This window comes from Mesoplodon densirostris, chromosome X (assembly GCF_025265405.1).
Source record: "Mesoplodon densirostris isolate mMesDen1 chromosome X, mMesDen1 primary haplotype, whole genome shotgun sequence".
In the NCBI taxonomy this organism is placed as follows: Eukaryota; Metazoa; Chordata; class Mammalia; order Artiodactyla; family Ziphiidae; genus Mesoplodon; species Mesoplodon densirostris.
In genome coordinates, this window is record NC_082681.1 from 67900340 (window position 1) to 67920149 (window position 19810).

Genomic DNA, 19810 nt, shown 5'->3' on the forward strand with positions numbered 1-19810 from the left:
TTATACCTGTGGATTTCATGAGGGATTTTTGGTGGTGTTATAAATAGTACTTTTAAAATTTCACCTTTCAATTTTTTATTGCTAGTATATAGAAATAAGATTGATTTTTATATATCAGTACCTTTAGCTCTTTGAAGACCATAAACAAAATGGAAGTTCACCAAAACCAAAGCAAAACTTGCTTTTCTAATATTTTAAAAAGTGCAAATTACTATCTTTTTTTGTCTTAGTCTGTTTTAAAAATTAGATCACTATGACAGTGTTGATTTAATTGTTGTCCTTTCAAAATTGTTGACCTTTCAAAATTGTTGAATCATATTCCTGTATAGACATGAAAACATGTATTTTGAGGATGAGGTTTAACTGAGCAATTTTAAATGCTCCAAAAGAGTATTATAAAGTACAGGTTGCTTTCTATTACTGGTCTCTTAATGGTAAGGAGCTTTCTTAATGGTAATTGTAGGCCATCATGAGTAGGTTTAATTCATAGTTTAGTTTCTTTTCGTATTTTCTATTTTCTGCAGATCTTCAGATATGTTTTTGTGTAATATTGTTATTATAGATTTTGGACTCAGCAAGGAATCAGTAGATCAGGAAAAGAAGGCTTACTCATTTTGTGGTACAGTGGAGTATATGGCTCCTGAAGTAGTAAATAGAAGAGGTCATTCCCAGAGTGCTGATTGGTGGTCATATGGTGTACTTATGGTAAGTAGTGTTTTTTTTTTAATTATGCCAATATACAATTAGTATTGTTTAGAATTTTAATCTGAGTGTTGGGATGTGTTAGGTGAGAATAGGGTTCTCAAGTTCATGACTGTTAAAAAACTTGATTGGCTAGCTGTTAAACAATAAAAATTAGGGTTTTGGTGTTCTGATTTCTTTTAGTTGCTAGATTAAAAGGTAAATGGCAGCATTCTTTTATAAGTTATTCAAATTTAAAACTTAGATAAAGGCCTACCATATTTTATATTTCAGAATACTGTGTTTAGTAGTTACATGGTATTTTAAGTAGGTATCACAGAATTTAGCACCTTATGGTATATTATCTTATTGTCACATTTTTTCAAGCATGTCCCTAGAAAGATTGTAAACCTCTTAAGGAGAGCAATCCTGTCTTCTACTACTTATAATCTCCCACAGTATCTAGCATAATGAGCATATGGACTGACTGATTTGGTATAAGATTAAGCATAGAATTTGTAGTATTAAGTAGGGTGATAAATGAATAGCTATTGAATCAGATACAGTTTTCTTTAGAAGCCTGATAATCCATTTTTGCCTATTTATCACTGAATTACCGTATGATGTATCAATATATTAAGTGGCTATTATAAGCCTGGGATTTGGTAAGGGCAGCAGGGTGGGAACAGACTAGAAGTACAATATTTGGCATTTTCCATGACCTAAGAAAGCATGCTATCTGGTTGGGGAAACAAGTGGAATAGCTAAATAAACTGCCTGGAAATACCTTAGGAGTTCAGGCAAGAATTCATGTAAGTTGATGTAAGAAAAGTGGAGGAGATAGAATTAAATTAAGCCCTAAAGGATGGTAAATTTCAAATAGCTGTGTGTCAAGAAGAATAGTACTGTGATAGTATTAGGAAAGACCTGGAGAACCAGTTTGACTAGAGTAGTAGTGGAGAATGAGGGTGAAGGTGGAGGAAATGAGGCTATAAGCCTATAAGGATTTGCACGCAATTCTCTGGGTGGTAGGAAACTTTTGTAGATTCTTGAACACGATGGTAATTAGAGAAAAAATGTATTTTAGGAAAATTAGCCTTGGTAGCATTATATAAATGGATTGCAAATGGAGGAAAGTAAAAGTAGGGAGACCAAGAATTTCTCCTTAGAAGACAGTTGTAAGATTATAGAATGAAAAAAAAAAGGAAATCTTAAAGACATTTCAAGGTAAGAAGTGGCTGACCTTAGTAACAGATTAAATGCCATAGATGAAGCAGAGGGGAAGGGTCAAAGATAGAGATACCTCTAAAACTTCAGGGGATCAAAAGAAAGGTAGTTCAATAGAAAATAGATAGCTGGGAAGGACAGCTGATTTTGAAAGTGGGGAAATAGTTTATTTTTAACACGTTGCATAGGTTACTGTGGGTTAGTGTTTAACCCCTTGATAGTAATGAATTAGGAGAGGGCAGTGGAGAGAGCATCAGAGTCATCTGAAGACCTTAAAAAACAACAACAACAGCAACAGCAAAAAACTACTCTGCCAGCCAGCATATAGTTTATTTGAGGGGAAGGTGTGATTCCAATGTACTATCCTTCTCTTTTTCTTTTTGTTCTTGCCTTTCTACCTCTTAATACTCCAGTCCCCAGGAGAGAACCATTACTTTAGGTTTTGGGGGCAGGGGACTGGAGCTTGAGAGGGATGATCCCCATACACCATACTTCCCTTTGTCTTCATTCCCTTTCTATGACTCCTACCCCTATCTCTTCAGGCTCCAGTTGAGAACCATTACTTTAGATTTGGAAGGGAAAACTGGGGATTGAGAAAGATTGAAACTGGAATCAATTTGAGAGTCATCAGTCATCAGGAGAGAGTTGAATGTATAAGCTAACTAAGGTTGTAAGTTCAAATAAATGAATAGAGGACTGAGGACAAAGCCATTATTGAATCTAAGCTTAAGATTTAAATATTAGGGATATAAAAAATGTTTCTCTCTAGTGAGCTATAATGGTCTTCATTTTCAGATCTACTTTTTCTTTTAAATACGATTATTTAATGTTCTAGTTATCCGCATTTCAATTAACTCTCTTAGAGAAAAAGTTTTCATTATGCTGTGTACAACTGTCTCAAATTAAAATACATATATCAGTGTGTGGTGTGTGTATCTGTGTGTATAGCTTCTTGTTTGGTTTCTTTTTTTTTTCAAGGAGAGCAAAGGGAATGACAATGATTATCTTTCTTGAGCATATATGAATTTGAAATGGCTCAGTACTTATTTTTGCTTTCCTTTCATTGTTAAATGTTTGTTTTAAAAGCTTATCTTTGTTTTAAAAGAAAATGCCTTGTGTCTATTTCCATATTACTTTGGTTTGGGGAATTTAGGATTGAAAACATGGTTGGTTACATTTGCTACAAATCACCTCTCATTTGGCCCATATACTGTGGGGTACCAGAGGTGTATTTCCTTAAGCAACCTAGTTTTCTGGTCCTGTTTTGGCCTACTGTCATGTAGATCCTGCATGATTTGAAGATCATGTATTACAAGTCTGATTTTTTTCCTGAAGAATTTTATTGTAAATTCTAAGTTGTACTAAGTTGACTCGTGGTATTTTTTGTTTGTTTTAGTTTGAAATGCTTACTGGTACTCTGCCATTTCAAGGTAAAGACAGAAATGAGACCATGAATATGATATTAAAGTAAGTGTAAACATTTTTTTTTCTTTTGGGAAAAATTCCTTGCTTTCAATTTTGAGAAACTTGTTATGGTTTTCATTTGACACAAAAGAACATTTTTCACACTGTCACATTCCCTTCCACCATATAGGGGACATTATTTGCCATTGTGAAAGCATTCTTTAAAATTATTTTTGGGATTTATCAATTTAGAAGTATGGTTAGATTTAAATGAAATTTTCTGAAATCCTCTTTTCCAGAGCAAAACTTGGAATGCCTCAGTTTCTTAGTGCTGAAGCACAAAGTCTTCTAAGGATGTTATTCAAACGGAATCCAGCAAATAGATTGGGTATTGTTTATTTTCCTAGCTTTTATAACAATATACTACATGCTTTGGGAGGATAATTATAACTTTATGTTTTCTGGCCTAAGTTCATTTACTGCTGCTATGTGTTTATACGTAGAATTCTATGTTTTATGTATGCAAAAATTCCAGGAAACTCTGTTATATCCATCATTAAAAATGGAGTGGTCTAGTTATTCAGAAATTATTTCTAATATATATCATTATATCATATGAATGTCTCTTTTGACATAATTCACAGAATTCTCCCTTCTATAGGTAATCCTTTTAGATATTTGAAGATAATTATTTGGTCCCTTCCAATATTCATCAAGATAAATGTTATGTTTCCATAACTGCTCATTATTTGGCTACTTTCTAGTAACCTTTCCCTGGATCCAAATGTGATCGTATTATCCTGTTTATGTCCATGTGTTAAAATTTCGATGTCACTTTATTCATTGCATTTTTAATTTGGCCTATAGATATGAGATCATAAATTGAATTATGAAGAAAATGAAGGGACTTCCCTGGTGGCACAGTGGTTGAGAGTCCCCCTGCTGATGCAGGGGACACGGGTTCATGCCCCGGTCCAAGAAGGTCCCACATGCCACGGAGTGGCTGGGCCCTTGAGCCATGGCCACTGAGCCTGCGCGTCTGGAGCCTGTGCTCCACAACAGGAGAGATCACAACAGTGAGAGGTCCATGTACCGCAAAAAAAAAAAAAAAAAAAAAAAGAAAATTGCTTACATTTTAATGCTATGTTAGACATGATTTTTATTTGATTCAGAAGGCATTTTAGTATTTCATGATACCCTATGTGCTTCAGCATGAACGTCAGCTTTTTTTTATTACATTAAATTCAGAGGGCCAATTAATGAAACATCAGATAAGAAATTGTAAACTTTTCACTTCAGGGAATCTATGAAATGTGTGTACTCCTATTTAGATAATAGCCTGGAAGCCAGGTAAGCAGATTAAAAAAAATCAGACTGGTAAAAACATTCTTTCCATTTTTATAGGTTCAGAAGGAGTTGATGAAATCAAAAGACACCTTTTTTTTGCAAATATTGACTGGAATGTAAGTTCAGTAGAAAGTTCGTTACTGAGTACCTTTAATAAAGCAAAATCTCAGGAGTAAATGGTAATATATGGACTTTGCTCATAAACTTAATCCATTTGTTTTATGTTTAGTATGAGATTTTATCTACAGGTGTAGCATTTCATGCAATTACCTTGAACCAGTAGATGTGTGGATGATATGTAGTAAAATTTGTTGCTAATTTGTCTTACCTGTTAAATATGGTTAATATTCTCCCCTATTCTAGGTTGGGGAATGTGGGGGAAAGAAGAGAAAGGAGAAGGGGGATGAATCATCGGACAGATTCTTACAGAAAAATGAATTCTAAAGAATCTAAGATGTTACTTAATTTCAAATGGTTCTTTGTCATGTATTAGAACAAATTAAATTTGTTATGAAGTGAAAATCTTTGTATATAGGTATTTTACTAAATTTTGAGAGAACATGAAAACAGAAACATTGTGAAGTTCTGCAAAGTCATGTATCAGTTTTTTTTAAGTTGCAACTCCCAGACTAATGAGCTTTTCTTAGAAAATCTCACTTTTTCTTGTTGTTTACAACACAGCTTTATGTATTTTATGTACTATTAATCATCATAGGTAAGTGTTTTTGATTATTTAGTTCTGGCACTGGTATTGAAAATTATCCCAAAAGAAAAAGTGTCTCTTTTGATTTCTAAGGCAGAGGTAGAGAGCCACTATTCACTGACCAAATTATTATTTCTTCTGGCTTGTAGAACAGGTTTCAGAAGTTAGCATTTGATTTATTTTTTATAGTTGTAAAACTGCAACACATTAATAGTATTAATAACCTGTAAGGCCACATAGTGAACATACTGCATGGGAGTCTGCCCTTTGTCATATCTGTGTGCATCCCTCTTTCGGTGTCCTTGCATTCCCTTGTCATTTTTTTTTCTAATGCTTCTCTGCTCTTCCTTTTTCTTTAACTAGAAAAAACTAGAAATTATTTTTCCATTATTTTATATCTAAACAGTTTGTTTATTCCTCTTAAATAATAAAAGAGTGGAATGTGTACAGATTTAAATAAATGAAAATTACTTTAAAGTAATCCTCTATTAATTTTCCCTCACTGTGAGCTTTTAAAAAAGTAGATTTCCAAAAAACAGTTATGTTGTAAGATATTTTATATCTTTCAAAAACATAAATTTTAGGAAGTTAGATTGTTAGACAAGTTTAAATTTTTGAATTCCATAAAAAGAGCTCTAAACAGTGCATCTAATGCATATTTTTATGTGAAAACAAAATAGGTACAATACATATTTCTTGGAGATAGACTAATTAATAATTTTGATATCCTAGAATGTTATTAGTTATTTCTGCATGGTAACATTGTGATATGTTCTGTATGGTTATTTTACCAGTGAGAATTCAAGTCAGTTTTTGAAATCCAAAACTGAACAGAATTATTCCTCGTGAATGCGACCTGTGGCATTGCTGCTGTGTTTCTTGGTCTCATTTGGTTCTGTACATTATCTCTCAAGTTTAGATGATACACAGAATTTGGTTAACAGGTTAGAATTTAGAATTTGGTTAACAGGTATCTGAAGCCTTTTGAAATTTCATTTATGAAATTGTGAGTCTTCTGTTAAGGACTGTGAATATCATGTTCTGCTTTAATAATTTTTCAAGTATTAATACGTTTCTGTGTTATTCTGTTATTTCTTCTAGAAATTATATAAGAGAGAAGTTCAGCCTCCTTTCAAACCGGCTTCTGGAAAACCAGATGATACTTTTTGTTTTGATCCTGAATTTACTGCAAAAACACCTAAAGGTAATGCATGTTTATGTGTAACATCTGGGCTTTTATTCAGTTAGATGGTTAAAAAAGTAAGCTAGATTCTTAGGTAAAAACTAAAAGAATTGTAAGTTTGCAGAGGGTGGTTTGCCCTGTGTGTAAGTGTGGATCCTATATACAGCACTGCTTGGACACTTTTCAAGTAGAGGCTTTACACGGGAAATATTTACTAGGGAAGCAGAGACTAGAGCAAAGGGTGAACGTTTTCCTTTTTTCTTACTTTAAAAGTTTTTTGGCATGCTAATGCATTAGAGGATGGGAGTAAGAGGTAAGATATGAGATATATCACTCTGACTCTTATAGTTTAGAATTTAATGAGGTTTACTTTTATTGGCATCTGTTTCATACATTCATTCAACAAATATTGAATACCTACTATGTACTAAGCAGTGACGGTGCAGAAGTGAACAGAGCAGATAAAAATTATAATCTACATGGAGCTTGCATAATAGTATGGGGAAACAGATAATATAAAATAAATCAAATACCTAATATAGTATGTCTGATGATAACATTTAATGGTTTCCTTTATATTCAAAGAAATGTTGACATTTCATATCATAAAATTCTGTGTAGTTCTAATTAAACATAATTATTTGGACATTAGATTCTCCTGGTTTGCCAGCTAGTGCTAATGCTCATCAACTCTTCAAAGGATTCAGCTTTGTTGCAACTTCTATTGCAGAAGAATATAAAATCACTCCGATAACAAGTGCAAATGTATTACCAATTGTTCAGGTAAATTCCACTTAGATTATTCAGATTGGGGATAATTATTTCTTTCAGTTATTGCTAATGGATTTACAGTGATTTTTAAATGATTTTAACTGCTTCATTTATCTCTGTATAATGAATTAAAGATGTCTCCATATGTTTTGGAAAAAAACAGACAGTAATAACCTTTAATTATATTTATGTATTTATGTGATCTCTTTTGGCAAGAAAATGTAATGGGTGGTGTATTAGCTAGTTGATTTAATTATTGTATTGGCTTTGGGGATCTAGAAAGTCTACAATTTAGGATCAGTTCAGAATCTGTGTAAACCATTTATAAATACTGATAAAACTTCTCTAGAATTATTCTTGATTTTAAAAGATTTAAGAAGAATGTATACTTAGGAGAGAAGATAAAAAATGTGAAACCATATCATTTTCTTTTGTATTTTACTTTTTAACACAAACAGATAAATGGAAATGCTGCACAATTTGGTGAAGCATATGAATTGAAAGAGGATATTGGTGTTGGCTCCTATTCTGTTTGCAAACGATGCATACATACTGCTACCAACATGGAATTTGCAGTGAAGGTATTGTCTCTGAGGCTAACTTTTTTGTTGTTTGTTTTATATGTGTAAGTTAAATTGCAGGTTAACTGACCGATAGTTTTTCAGTGGAGCAAGTGGAGAAAGCAAAGATAAAATGATGAGGAAAACCTCTTAAGACTTAATATTTTCATTTTGAATTTCTTTCCAAGACTTTATTTTGTTCAATAAAAAAAGACTTTATTTTGGAGGAACAGTGTGTTTCATGAATGTCTTGCTTTTGAATAATTTTATTTTAATGTAGTATATTAAGATTGAGCAATTGTGACAATTACTGTCACATTTGGATCAAATTATCAGTATAATTTTAGTTAGATGGAATATAATGTTGAAGAAAGTGCTCTGCTTTTTATTGTTTCAGTTATAGGAAAATTTTAAATATTAAAATAATGTGAGACACACATTACTCTTGAGTTTTATTATTTGCTTGAAAATATAACCAGATTGAAATTATGTCGTTCATTTTTAGACAAATAAAATATTTTTCCTCTGAGATTTTTCTTGTCTTATTTCTTAGATCATTGACAAAAGTAAAAGAGACCCCTCAGAAGAAATTGAAATTTTGATGCGCTATGGACAACACCCTAACATTATCACTTTAAAGGATGTAAGTATCTAAAATCTCTGTATCAGCTAAGTTAATGAAGTTATGACTTAGCACTTTATTTTCTTATTGAAACTTTTCATGTCCATGGTATGCTTACTTTCATGCCACAAAATCTTAAGACTCTTAAATTTGCCACTTCAGTTCTTTTTCCCCCTATGATTTTACACTACTACCCTTCTTATAAAACATCAGAAAGGAACTATGATGGTTGGTAAATGAGAGTGTCCTGATTACTTGAATGTATTCTAGATGTTAGCTACTTAACATTATCACCAGCAACATTTATTATTCTCTAGTACTACAAGTATAGAAGATACAGGAGATTGGGAATCTGCCAAATTCTAGGATATTTTACTTTCTTGATTGTACAGCAATTGGCTGTAGCACTGTGGAGTGTTGCTTGGCTGAAATAGTATTAGTCTACTTTTTTTAAAGTGAACATATGACTCATATTAATAGATGTTACTGAATGCTGACTTTTTATGTAAAGAAAATAATGCTCTTTCCTCTGTAGAAAAGGCAGACAAATAAACCATCACCTTGATCAGTTTGCTTCAGATAATATGATAGGCATTTTGATTTATAATCCTTAAATAGTATTTTATATATATGTAAATGTATGTATGTGTGTGGATAGATAGATATATGTCTACACATATGTGTTTGTATGTGTAGATGTAGATATCACATGCTCTGAATAAAAGGGTGTACATATTTTTAATATATTCTCCTTGATATGGTATTTGAAGTCAACAAATATTGAAGACACCAAGTCAGATAAAAGACTATGGGGAAGATATTTAAAAAAAACAAATAATATATTTACTTCCAGAAGGAAGCTTACTATCATTAAGGAAGGAAAGTGCCTATAATACAGTAGCAAAATGAGACAGATGCCATTTGAGAGGCACAAAGTTCTATTTTTCCATTTATATTATTTGATGAAGTATAACAGAAAACTTCAAAAGTTAATATAATTATATGTTTAACATGGTCTCACAGAATGGTGTAAGAGTCCATTTAGCCAGTTTAACCTTCAGTAGAGCCTGCACTATATTAATACTAAAGGAATAATATATATTTTTTAACACTAGAGGCTCATTAGAAAAGCAAAGTAAATATAATTTAAAACATTTCAGAATTATAATTATAAATAATATCATTTAAAAATATGTTCTTTTTTAGGTTTATGATGATGGTAGATATGTTTACCTTGTTACGGATTTGATGAAAGGAGGAGAGCTACTTGACCGTATTCTCAAACAAAAATGTTTTTCAGAACGGGAAGCTAGAGATGTACTGTTTATAATAACTAACACAGTTGACTATCTTCATTGTCAAGGAGTAAGTTGTAATTATATTCTACCTTTTAATTCTGGGGCTTATATCTTCACAAAATAATATATAGGATATGACACCTAAAATGAATTACTTTTTCTATCATGTATTTTTATACAGAATAGCATAATAAAATTCATAATGTAGTGAAGGTTATAGAATTAGGAAATTGGATAATACCTTATTAATTTTCTTCACTCTACTTGTTAGCCCTAATTTAATAGCATATTAGTTTTAAAAGTGGTTTGAATTATATAAATATATCTAACCTTGACTTTTAAATAATTAAACCTAATCAAACTTAAAAGTGAAACATAAAAACGTTATCCAAGGACATGTTGTGAATATTATTCAAATTATACTATGCCTAACATATAAAGTTCTGGCAAGACTGCATATCTTGATGTTACCAGCCCCTCCCCCAATACAGTAAGAAATTTGGATTCTAAACATTTGAAGTATTACTATATTGAAATTTCTAGTGGAGGTGCAGGCCTGTTATTTTGCTTCCTATCTCTTCATAAAGAAAGAAAATGAACTGAGTTATCAAAACAAGGTCACTTTTATTATATATATAGCTAAACAAGAAAACAAAGTCACAAATAATTTAAAAATGTAAGTTTGAATAGTTGTAGTAGTAGATATGTACCCACTTACCTATAAACAATAAAACAATGAACGACTCAGAAATGACATAATGAAAATTCTACAGGGACCAGAACTCATTTTTGAGTGTGGTTTTATAGAGTACATTTTCAGCATTTTGAAATGTAAATTGTATAATGCTAAAGGAGTAGTTCTATAATAATTTACTTCCTTGATTGTCTTTATCAACACACTCTAAAATAAAGGATGGCCAGAATTTTTGAGAAGAAGAAAATGATAAACATCTTTTCTTTTGTTTATTATTTTATAAACTAAACAATACATCAATTAAGTAAATTAATGACAGACATGTGTTGAGCATTTCTACATGCCAGACATTGTAAAAGGTATTGCAGATTCAACCATGGGTTTTAGTCGTGATCCTTGTCTTGAAAGACCTTTTAATGTAGTAAACTACTGATTAAAAATAGGACTAGATTGAATGAAGTGGATAGTGTATCAGAAAGAAAATCATCACATAGAGAATTTCAGAATATTTTCTATTTCTAGCATTTCATTTGGTTCTTACTGTTTCTGTTTTTCTGCCGAGTTTTCATGCATTGAAAGCATTTTGTTTTACTTCACTGAAGATAGTTATAATAGCTATTTTATTTTTTTTATTTCTCTTATATTTATTTAGTCTTGTGAATTTTGAACAAAGGCATTTTGATGAGCTATAATTGACATATAACATTGTGTACATTTAAGGTATACATGTTGATTTGGGACATTTATATACTACAGTATGATTACCACCATAGCATTACCTAGCGCATCTATCATATCACAATAATAGCCACTTTAAAATGCTTGCTGTTAGGTCCAACATGGTTCATATTGGAGATGGAATTGATTTTCTTTTTTCTTGAAACTGTGTTCCATTTTTTGGGGGGAGGGGTTATTTGTATATCAGATAATTTTGGATTGTGTACTGCACATTTGTGTATTAACTTATGGAGATTTATTATATTCTGTTACTTTTCTCCAGTGATTATTTTGTTTTGTTTTGTTTTGTTTTCTGTGGGTAATTTTCTTAGCAGGGTTTGTGCTGAAGACACTGCTTTTTGAGCAGCAGCTGTGGTCTCTGTCTATATCTTTTGTCTTTATGAATTACTTTGAGCCTCCTCTACACATTTTTGATTCAAGGGTCAGTTTTGGCTCTTTCCCTTACTGTATTCCTCCAAGCAGCATTCACGGCTTCCCAGCATTTCTTTTCTGGTCCTCCAGGTCAGAAAGACAGTGGCCTTTTCTTCATGTCTTTACTACCACAGTGTGCCCTAGGGGCTGTACTAAGCTCTAGGCTGAAAGCCACTGATATGGGAAACTACTCATGCAGCTTCCTCCTTCAACCAAGTATGTACTCCCCACCAGAGTCTTGTCTCCTTTTGCTCATTCCCCAGTACCTTCAAGGTGGTTGATTTTTCTACTTAGGTTTTATAGTTGTTTACCGTGGGGAGGGGGTATTGAGTAGGGTCTTAGTCCATTATATCTACAAGTGGACCTGATAATTGAGTTTTGAGATTAGAAGTGGTTAACAAAACTGGTGGCTTGATAAAAACTGGCACATCTGTCTGATAGAGATAATTTTGTCTGTGTACTTCAGGTTGTCAGGGCCATCATGGTTTGAGAAAGTATCATTTTCAAAATGTTATTATTGAGACATTTCCTTTTCCTGGAAATATATTAACTTACAATGTTTTATTCCACAGATATTTAGTTAGCTATAGAAATATAAAGCTTTTTTTAATGTTCAAGGTTGTTCATCGTGATCTTAAACCCAGTAATATTTTATACATGGATGAATCAGCCAACGCAGACTCCATTAGAATCTGTGATTTTGGGTTTGCAAAACAACTTCGAGGAGAAAATGGACTTCTCTTAACTCCATGCTACACTGCAAACTTTGTGGCACCTGAGGTATTCTTTAAAACTTCAGTATTTGCCTTTCATTCTTTTCCTTTAGTTAAATGTATTTGATATCATGTATATGTTATGGTAGGTAGGTAAAAACTGAGTTATCTTGTCCTTTCCCAGCTATAAAGCTCTTTAAGTCATTGAATTCTGATAACTCCCAATATAAATATTCAGACCAATAACTAGCATCTAAAACCAACCTGAATGTAATAATCAGATTATTCTATTCTGTTGGGTTACATAGTGGTTTCAGAATCATATCTTTTTAGAGCAGGGCAGAGAGTGAAGATAACCTCACCTTAAACATATTAAATATTCTAAAGGAGGAAACTGAGGTTCAAAGTACATAATATCAGCATTCACTGAGTAACAAAGCCAGGATAGATTTTCAGATATTTTGGTTTGTGCTGAACATGAGGTGATTTATATTATTTAGCATTATACATAACACGGGCAATGTCATCCCTGATTATCTTTAAGATCTTCTAATTCATGGAGAAAGCAGCTTCACAAGGTTTTTTATAAGCAGTAGGGTTTTTCTTGGCAAATAACATTCATATGTAGATCTTAGAGAGAAGAGACAGGAAAGGTGATGATGTGGAAGTCAAGGGGTGCACGTTTCACATTTGGCAAGCTCCAGCAGTCTGTCAGTTCTGGTAATGGGGATGGGAGCTTTGACAGTAGCAACTCCCACAGCAGTGGAAGTATGGGTGATGAAAAATGAATCAGGGATGGCATTGGTCATATAGATCCTTTATAAGTTTTCTTTGTAAAAGTCAAGAACTCTTCTTATATGTTATGAATAATGCTAAGTCATATGAATTATCAGATGTTTAACACAAATCAAAATACACAGATATCCTCAAGTTAGAAAAATTGAATTTTCTAAGTCAGAAGAAGAATAAAATAATTTGAGGATGAATTCCTATCTTATGTGCATTTTTTTTTATTTTTTTGCATTAAATACTAGTCCTTTATGGATAATATTGCACATCAGATATAATACAAGATACAGCATATTTCTTGTGTTGAAATATCAACAAATCTGTATTTTAATGTAGCTATTAGAAAAAAAATATTTCTAGTGATGAAAATAGAAACATAGAATAGGAAAATAACTTTGTATTAGTGAAAAGTTCCCATGTTAAAATTTATTAAATCTTCCTTTAAGATGTTAATGTTGAGGAAGACATATAACACCTGCTTTACAGGGTTTTTATGATAAGATTTGCCCTGTAAAAGTTATGTATGTATGCAGAGAATGTGCTTTAATCTATATTTTAATTATATTCATAGAATAATTAATGTACACATTTTTATCACATTAAAATATATAGAAACTGTATTTCCCACAACAAAAATTGGGATGCATGCATGATCCAAGAAGGGGTTATTGTACTGCCCCCAGGTGTAAGAGATATCTTAGACATTAAAAAAAAAAAAAAAAAAAAAAAAGCTTTTCTAGGGCATTTTAATGGTTTTATAGAATAGGAAGAGAGAAGTTTGAGATTAAGGCTCTTCTGTTAAATATAGGGTTACTGTATATTTCTCATTTCATTAAAATGAAAAATATACAGTATGTCTGTGTTTAGATTAATGGTTAGGTAAACATTTTTAGATTAATGGCTAGGTAAATATTTTCAAATGAGTACAAATCTGCAGAGTAGAATACAGCCCATTGATGCTTTTTATCCTAACAGACTTCCATTGTAGTAAGACACTCTCACCATTGTAGTAGTGAAGGTTTTCAGGTGGGCACGTGGAGACCACTTGTCTGTAACTAATGCCTCTAGTGTCTGAACTACGTTTGGCTAGGTTAGTATTTGTATTTTCAAAATGCTTTGAAAAGTTTTATTATCAAGAGCTGAAGCCTCTGCTAGCAATCAATGCATATTTGTAAATTGTTATAAAGGAAAAACAGGTTTGGGGTAAGATTTGTTTCTAAAATTTCAGTCCCCTTCAAAAATTATTAGTGAAGTGTATGAAATGCATTATCTTTTAAACTAGAATCAGAAAGATTCAAGTATCCATGCAGATATTTGAATAAATAATAGCATTTATGAGTATAAATTCATTATTTCATCACAGTTCATTAAGAGCCCTTATTTGCGAAAAGAGAAACTAATTAGTAGTACAATTTCAGCTGAACAATAAGGAATATTCATTCACTTTTTTGATATGCATCAATTCAGTCAACCTCTTAAGGCTAGTTTACTTAAAAGATGTGTTTTGTACTATACCTATGTCACAAAAATTAATGTATCTCAAAAAATATTTATTCTTTTATAAAAGCAAATCTATCATATTATTCAACTGACATTTAATGTCTACTGAGGTCTAAGAATGATCCTGAAGTAAAGGAATTTACAATATATTGGATGGATGCTATGCCTGCAACTCTTTTAAAAAAGTAAATGTGAAATTACCCTGCTTTGCTCTGGCTTTAGGCTGTCATATGTTTTGCTCCAAATATGAATTTATCTGAATGAGAATCTCTGTCTATGTTACATTTTGAGGATTTGGGAAGCCAAATGAGAGAGAAAGTAAAGTCATTAACTACTTTAATTCTGACTTCTATCTTCTTTGTATTTAACTTGATGCAAGTAAGAAGGTATGAAAGACGTTACTTTCTACATTGTACTCTTTCATTCATCCCGCTACCTTGCCTTGTTTTTTTATGGCTGTATGTTCTTACTATTAAAAGGACATTGAGACCTATTCTAGAACAAAAGTAGACTGCCTTTTCTTTACACATACAAAATGGGTTTAAGTGTGTGGTAAAGCTAAACCAAGTTTTTCATGGTTGACCCTAATTAGATTAAGCAATATGATCCCTCCAGTGCATTTCTTCTCATTAACTCTGAAGGTTTTGGGAGTATGAAATACCTATAGCTGACTCACTGATTAACCCTTGCCTGTCCAACTAGTTCACTAAGCAGTCCCTCAGCCTTGGCTTTGCATTGGATCACCTGGGAACCTTTAAACATATTGTCCTAAGGGAACCAGGGAAAACATGGTGATGCCCAGAACTGCAAGGAATGATGAGAGGGCTTCCCTGGTGGCACAGTGGCTAAGAATCCTCCTGCCGATCCAGGGGACATGGGTTCGAGCCCTGGTCTGGGAAGATCCAACATGCCGCAGAGCAACTAAGCCTGTGCACCACAACTACTGAACCTGCGCTCGAGAGCCTGTGATCCACAACTACTGAAGCCCACAAGCCACAACTACTGAAGCCCACGTGCCTAGAGCCCATACTCCACAACAAGAGAAGCCACTGCAATGAGAAGCCCGTGCACCACAACGAAGAGTAGCCCCCACTCGCCGCAACTAGAGAAAGCCCGCACACAGCAACAAAGACCCAATGCAGCCAAGAATAATAAATAAATTAAATAAATAAATTTATTTTTAAAAAAAGGAAGTTATGAGAAAAGGAAAGAGATAAGGGAAAATAGCAGGAGAAGTTTATGGTTCACTAGAGGATGCCAGGTTAGGCTTATCGTGATGTGAATTGTTTAGCTCTACCTCATTATTTATTAGGGCCTTTGTAGTCTCCACTTGTGTTATTTACATAAGCCAGTTAAATAGGTATTTTGATAGCCTATTCAGCTTCCTAAGTTTGACGATACGTGTGTTCTTATAAATACACTTTGGCTATGAAAAAAAAACATTATATCTTGAATTTTAATTTAGTTAGATACTTATTATTCAAGTCTGGCCATTGTCAAAGCTAAACATTAATATGTTTAGCCTTTTATAAATGAAATGCCCATTCTGGTGGTTATACAATCCCCAGTGTTAATGTATTAATAATGTTTCTATTTTTTTCCTATGTCTAAAGGCTTTAGCAGTGGACTTGTTTTTCTAAATGTAAAAAAATGCCTCATTTCACCTCAAACTAGCTATTAACTTCACAGAGAATATTCACATGAATATATAATAAATATGTTATTTGATTTTTATTAATACTAGTCTCAAAAGAAAAAAAACTACCTAAATTATTATATGAAAAATTAACGAAACCATTCAGAATTTATCAAATGTGTGTTTGTGATCCAGACATACACTGATTTTTTTAAGACATGGGCCTTGTATGTAAAATATAAATTAATCTTGCTTTCATAAGATTATATATTATCTTACCACCTCTTGTGTAGTAAGGAGACAATTATCATAGATATGAAAATCACAGACACTAGAGTAAGAATGCCTGCTCCACCACTCACTAGTTTTGTGATATTGGGCAAATTACTGAACATTTACGTCAGTTTCCTCTTCTTCAAAATGGAAGTAATATCTATCTCATAGAGTCAGTGTCAGGGTTAAAAGACAGTACTCTGTGTAGAATATATTAAGCTCTCTGTACCTATTATTTTAAATTTTGATGTATCTGGATTTCCTGAGAGGAGGAGTGAAAGCTCATTGAGGTCAGGGATCATGTCTTAAAAGGTTGTTTTTTTGTATCGCTCATGTTGCTTAATCACGTTAATAGCCACTTATTGAATGCTTGTTAATTGCAGAAGACTTTCCCTTTAACATTGTGAATCTATTTTTGAAAAGATTAAAATGAGCTAAATTGTGAACATTTGTGAGGTTATTAGAAGCACAACTTTCTTTTAGATGAGAAAACTGAGTTTATACTGAGTAGTACCAAATGAGTATTTCTTTCTCAGGTTCTTATGCAACAAGGCTATGATGCTGCTTGTGATATTTGGAGTCTGGGAGTCCTTTTTTACACAATGTTGGCTGGGTAAGAAATTTATATACTCAAATTAATTCACATCATTATTTGAATTTCACCTGTATATTTTCATCTAGAAAGAGCACAGGTGAAAATAACCTTAAGGAAAATGCTATCAACATTTCAAAATATTATATATTATGTACTTATAAAATTAAAAAACATAAGGTAAGGTGTTTAAGGAGGCATTATTTAGATATATAATTAAAGGATTGTTCAATTAGAACTAAAACTTCTAAAATAAAGCATATATTTTTATTTTGATATTTTACATTTGAGTGCATTACTTTTTGACAATGTTTACTTGAGCATAAAATAATTTCTTGGTTCAGCAGGTGCTTACCCACTGAACTTGCTGATGTTAATTTTTTTTAAGTACTTGAATTTTGATTCTCTTGGCAATAGAGATTTAGTAAGATTGAGCTTTATAACAAAGCTAAATAAAGTACTAACAATACTAAACTACAGAAGCACGCACAGCTGCCTTCTCTTAAAAGGATAAAGAAATACTAAAAAATGTAACTATTGGATTGTGTTAATATTGTTAATTTATAAATAATACAAGTGCTGTTTTACTCTTAATAATGAGTAGCACTTTTATTTAGGAGTAAAAATGTGTAGCTGTAGATAAAGGCTAGGTTTAGCAAAGTCTAATGTGTAGAATGGAATTTGAAGAATTATAATATAATTACAATGTACTTAGGTGTGAGTTTTTAAAGAAGCCATTTAGTATAATTAAATATGCTTGACATAGCAGGAGCTTTATAAAGATAAGTTATGAAAATGGTGACTCTAAATTATTTATTGGCTTGGTGATAATCACATGTCAGTATATTCCATGTACTTTTAGATATATGCAAAATACTTATAGACCACAGCAAGTGCTAAAATTAAGGTTAGCTCAAGTTTGCTTGTGAACAGCAATCAGCAGTATTGGTTTCAAACCATGGGATATGATTTCTAGATAGCTGTTTTCAAATATTTACTTTATGATTAACCAAAACATTTTGTGTGTGTGCATATGTATGTGTGTTTATCTCAACTTAATGGTTACATGAGGGAATTAACACAGTATCATATTAAGACATCTACTTCAAACTTTTTAACCATAAGTCTTTCTGTTCCCAAATTTGAATACCATTTTTAGTTCCATTTGTTACAATGGTATAAAACTGATCACTTTTTGTCACTCTATAATTATTTTTTAAACTATTTTAACTTCATACAATGTATTTTGTCTTCCTGTCTGTAAATATTGATCCATGTAATAATTTTAATGGCTATAGAGGATTTTTCTGTTACATTGATATAAATATTTAACCAGTTTTTCATAAACATTAATTAAAACTATTGTTAACTTGTTTTCACTGATAATATTGATAAAATGCTAACGAATAAATTTGAGCCAATTCAATAACTATATTATGAATATATAAAATTAACAATTTCTTCATAGTAGGTATATTTGGTTTGCTAACTTATGCCTGTGAGAATATAAAATTTGCATGTTTCATTCTGGTCTGATTTTCAGAATGTAGAGCTACATAAAAAGCTACCTTTATTTTATTTTACATTGATTAACTGATCAAAGGCAAAAAAGAAGATTAATGTAGGCAAGACTCTTCATTTTATTAAATAATTCATTAGGATTAAGTTTATTGTTTGAAATGTAAAATTTGATATGAACAGTAAAGGGAAATTTTAGGTGGTATTCTTAATTTGCTATAGTAAATATATTCTTGTAGTTCTATACTCATCACTTTCAATTAATGTAATGTATATGTTAGGCCCTTATGTATACTTAAATCTTTTTTATTAATAGCTACACTCCATTTGCTAATGGCCCCAATGATACTCCTGAAGAGATACTGCTGCGTATAGGCAATGGAAAGTTCTCTTTGAGTGGTGGAGACTGGGACAGTATTTCAGATGGAGCAAAGGTATAAATTATAAATGTTTTGTTTTGTTGAATTACTGTTAATTCCTGAAATCTTTAAGTTATAGCCTAGCCTGCATTTGCAGAGTATCTGATGATGTTTTATGTCATTATTTGTTTTTAAACCACAGTATTTGTTTTTAAGTCAACTCACATATATGTGTGGATTGAAGAAGACAAAGGCTGATTTTTTTTTTTTTTTTTGCCATGCTTCTGGGACACATTTCTCTCTTATCAGTTCATATGTGATCAGGGAATATAAACCACTTCCAGTATTAACCAAAACCAAAAATGTAAATCTACTGAGGAAAAATACATAAAGCCAACTAAAATTGATTTCTGCATTTAGTATGTTTTTACACATCATATCTTCTTTATTACAGACATTGACTAGTGATTATGTAGGTGATTTTTATAATGTTAACTTATTCTTAGAGAATATACAAACTTTTTATCAGTTGTACCTAAATATTTACGATTGATGGCTAAGAGCTGTTCAATAGAAATGTTCAATATGCAAGCCACGTATGTAATTTTAAAATTTCTAGTAGTCACATTAAAAACAAAAAGAAACAGGCAAAATTAATATTAATAATATATTTTATTTAAACTGGTATATCCAAAATATTTTAACATCTAATCAATATTTTAAAAATTAGTGATATTTTACATTCTTTTTTCATACTAATTTTTCAAATTCTGGTGTGTATTTTATACTTA

General features: G+C 31.8%; 1 protein-coding gene across 2 annotated transcripts in view; it reads left to right on the plus strand.

Annotated features, from left to right (window-relative positions):
- The window catches only part of RPS6KA6 (ribosomal protein S6 kinase A6), a 161534-nt gene that overhangs the window by 107017 nt on the left and 34707 nt on the right, over window positions 1–19810 (plus strand). For both annotated transcript variants that reach the window (XM_060086685.1, XM_060086684.1), the window contains exons 9-20: window positions 563–705; window positions 3305–3375; window positions 3612–3700; window positions 4717–4775; window positions 6464–6566; window positions 7198–7328; window positions 7775–7897; window positions 8430–8519; window positions 9705–9863; window positions 12258–12419; window positions 17087–17163; window positions 18977–19094. In XM_060086685.1, the coding sequence (XP_059942668.1) occupies window positions 563–705; window positions 3305–3375; window positions 3612–3700; window positions 4717–4775; window positions 6464–6566; window positions 7198–7328; window positions 7775–7897; window positions 8430–8519; window positions 9705–9863; window positions 12258–12419; window positions 17087–17163; window positions 18977–19094 (1325 nt within the window). The remainder of the gene's footprint in view (window positions 1–562; window positions 706–3304; window positions 3376–3611; window positions 3701–4716; window positions 4776–6463; window positions 6567–7197; window positions 7329–7774; window positions 7898–8429; window positions 8520–9704; window positions 9864–12257; window positions 12420–17086; window positions 17164–18976; window positions 19095–19810) is intronic.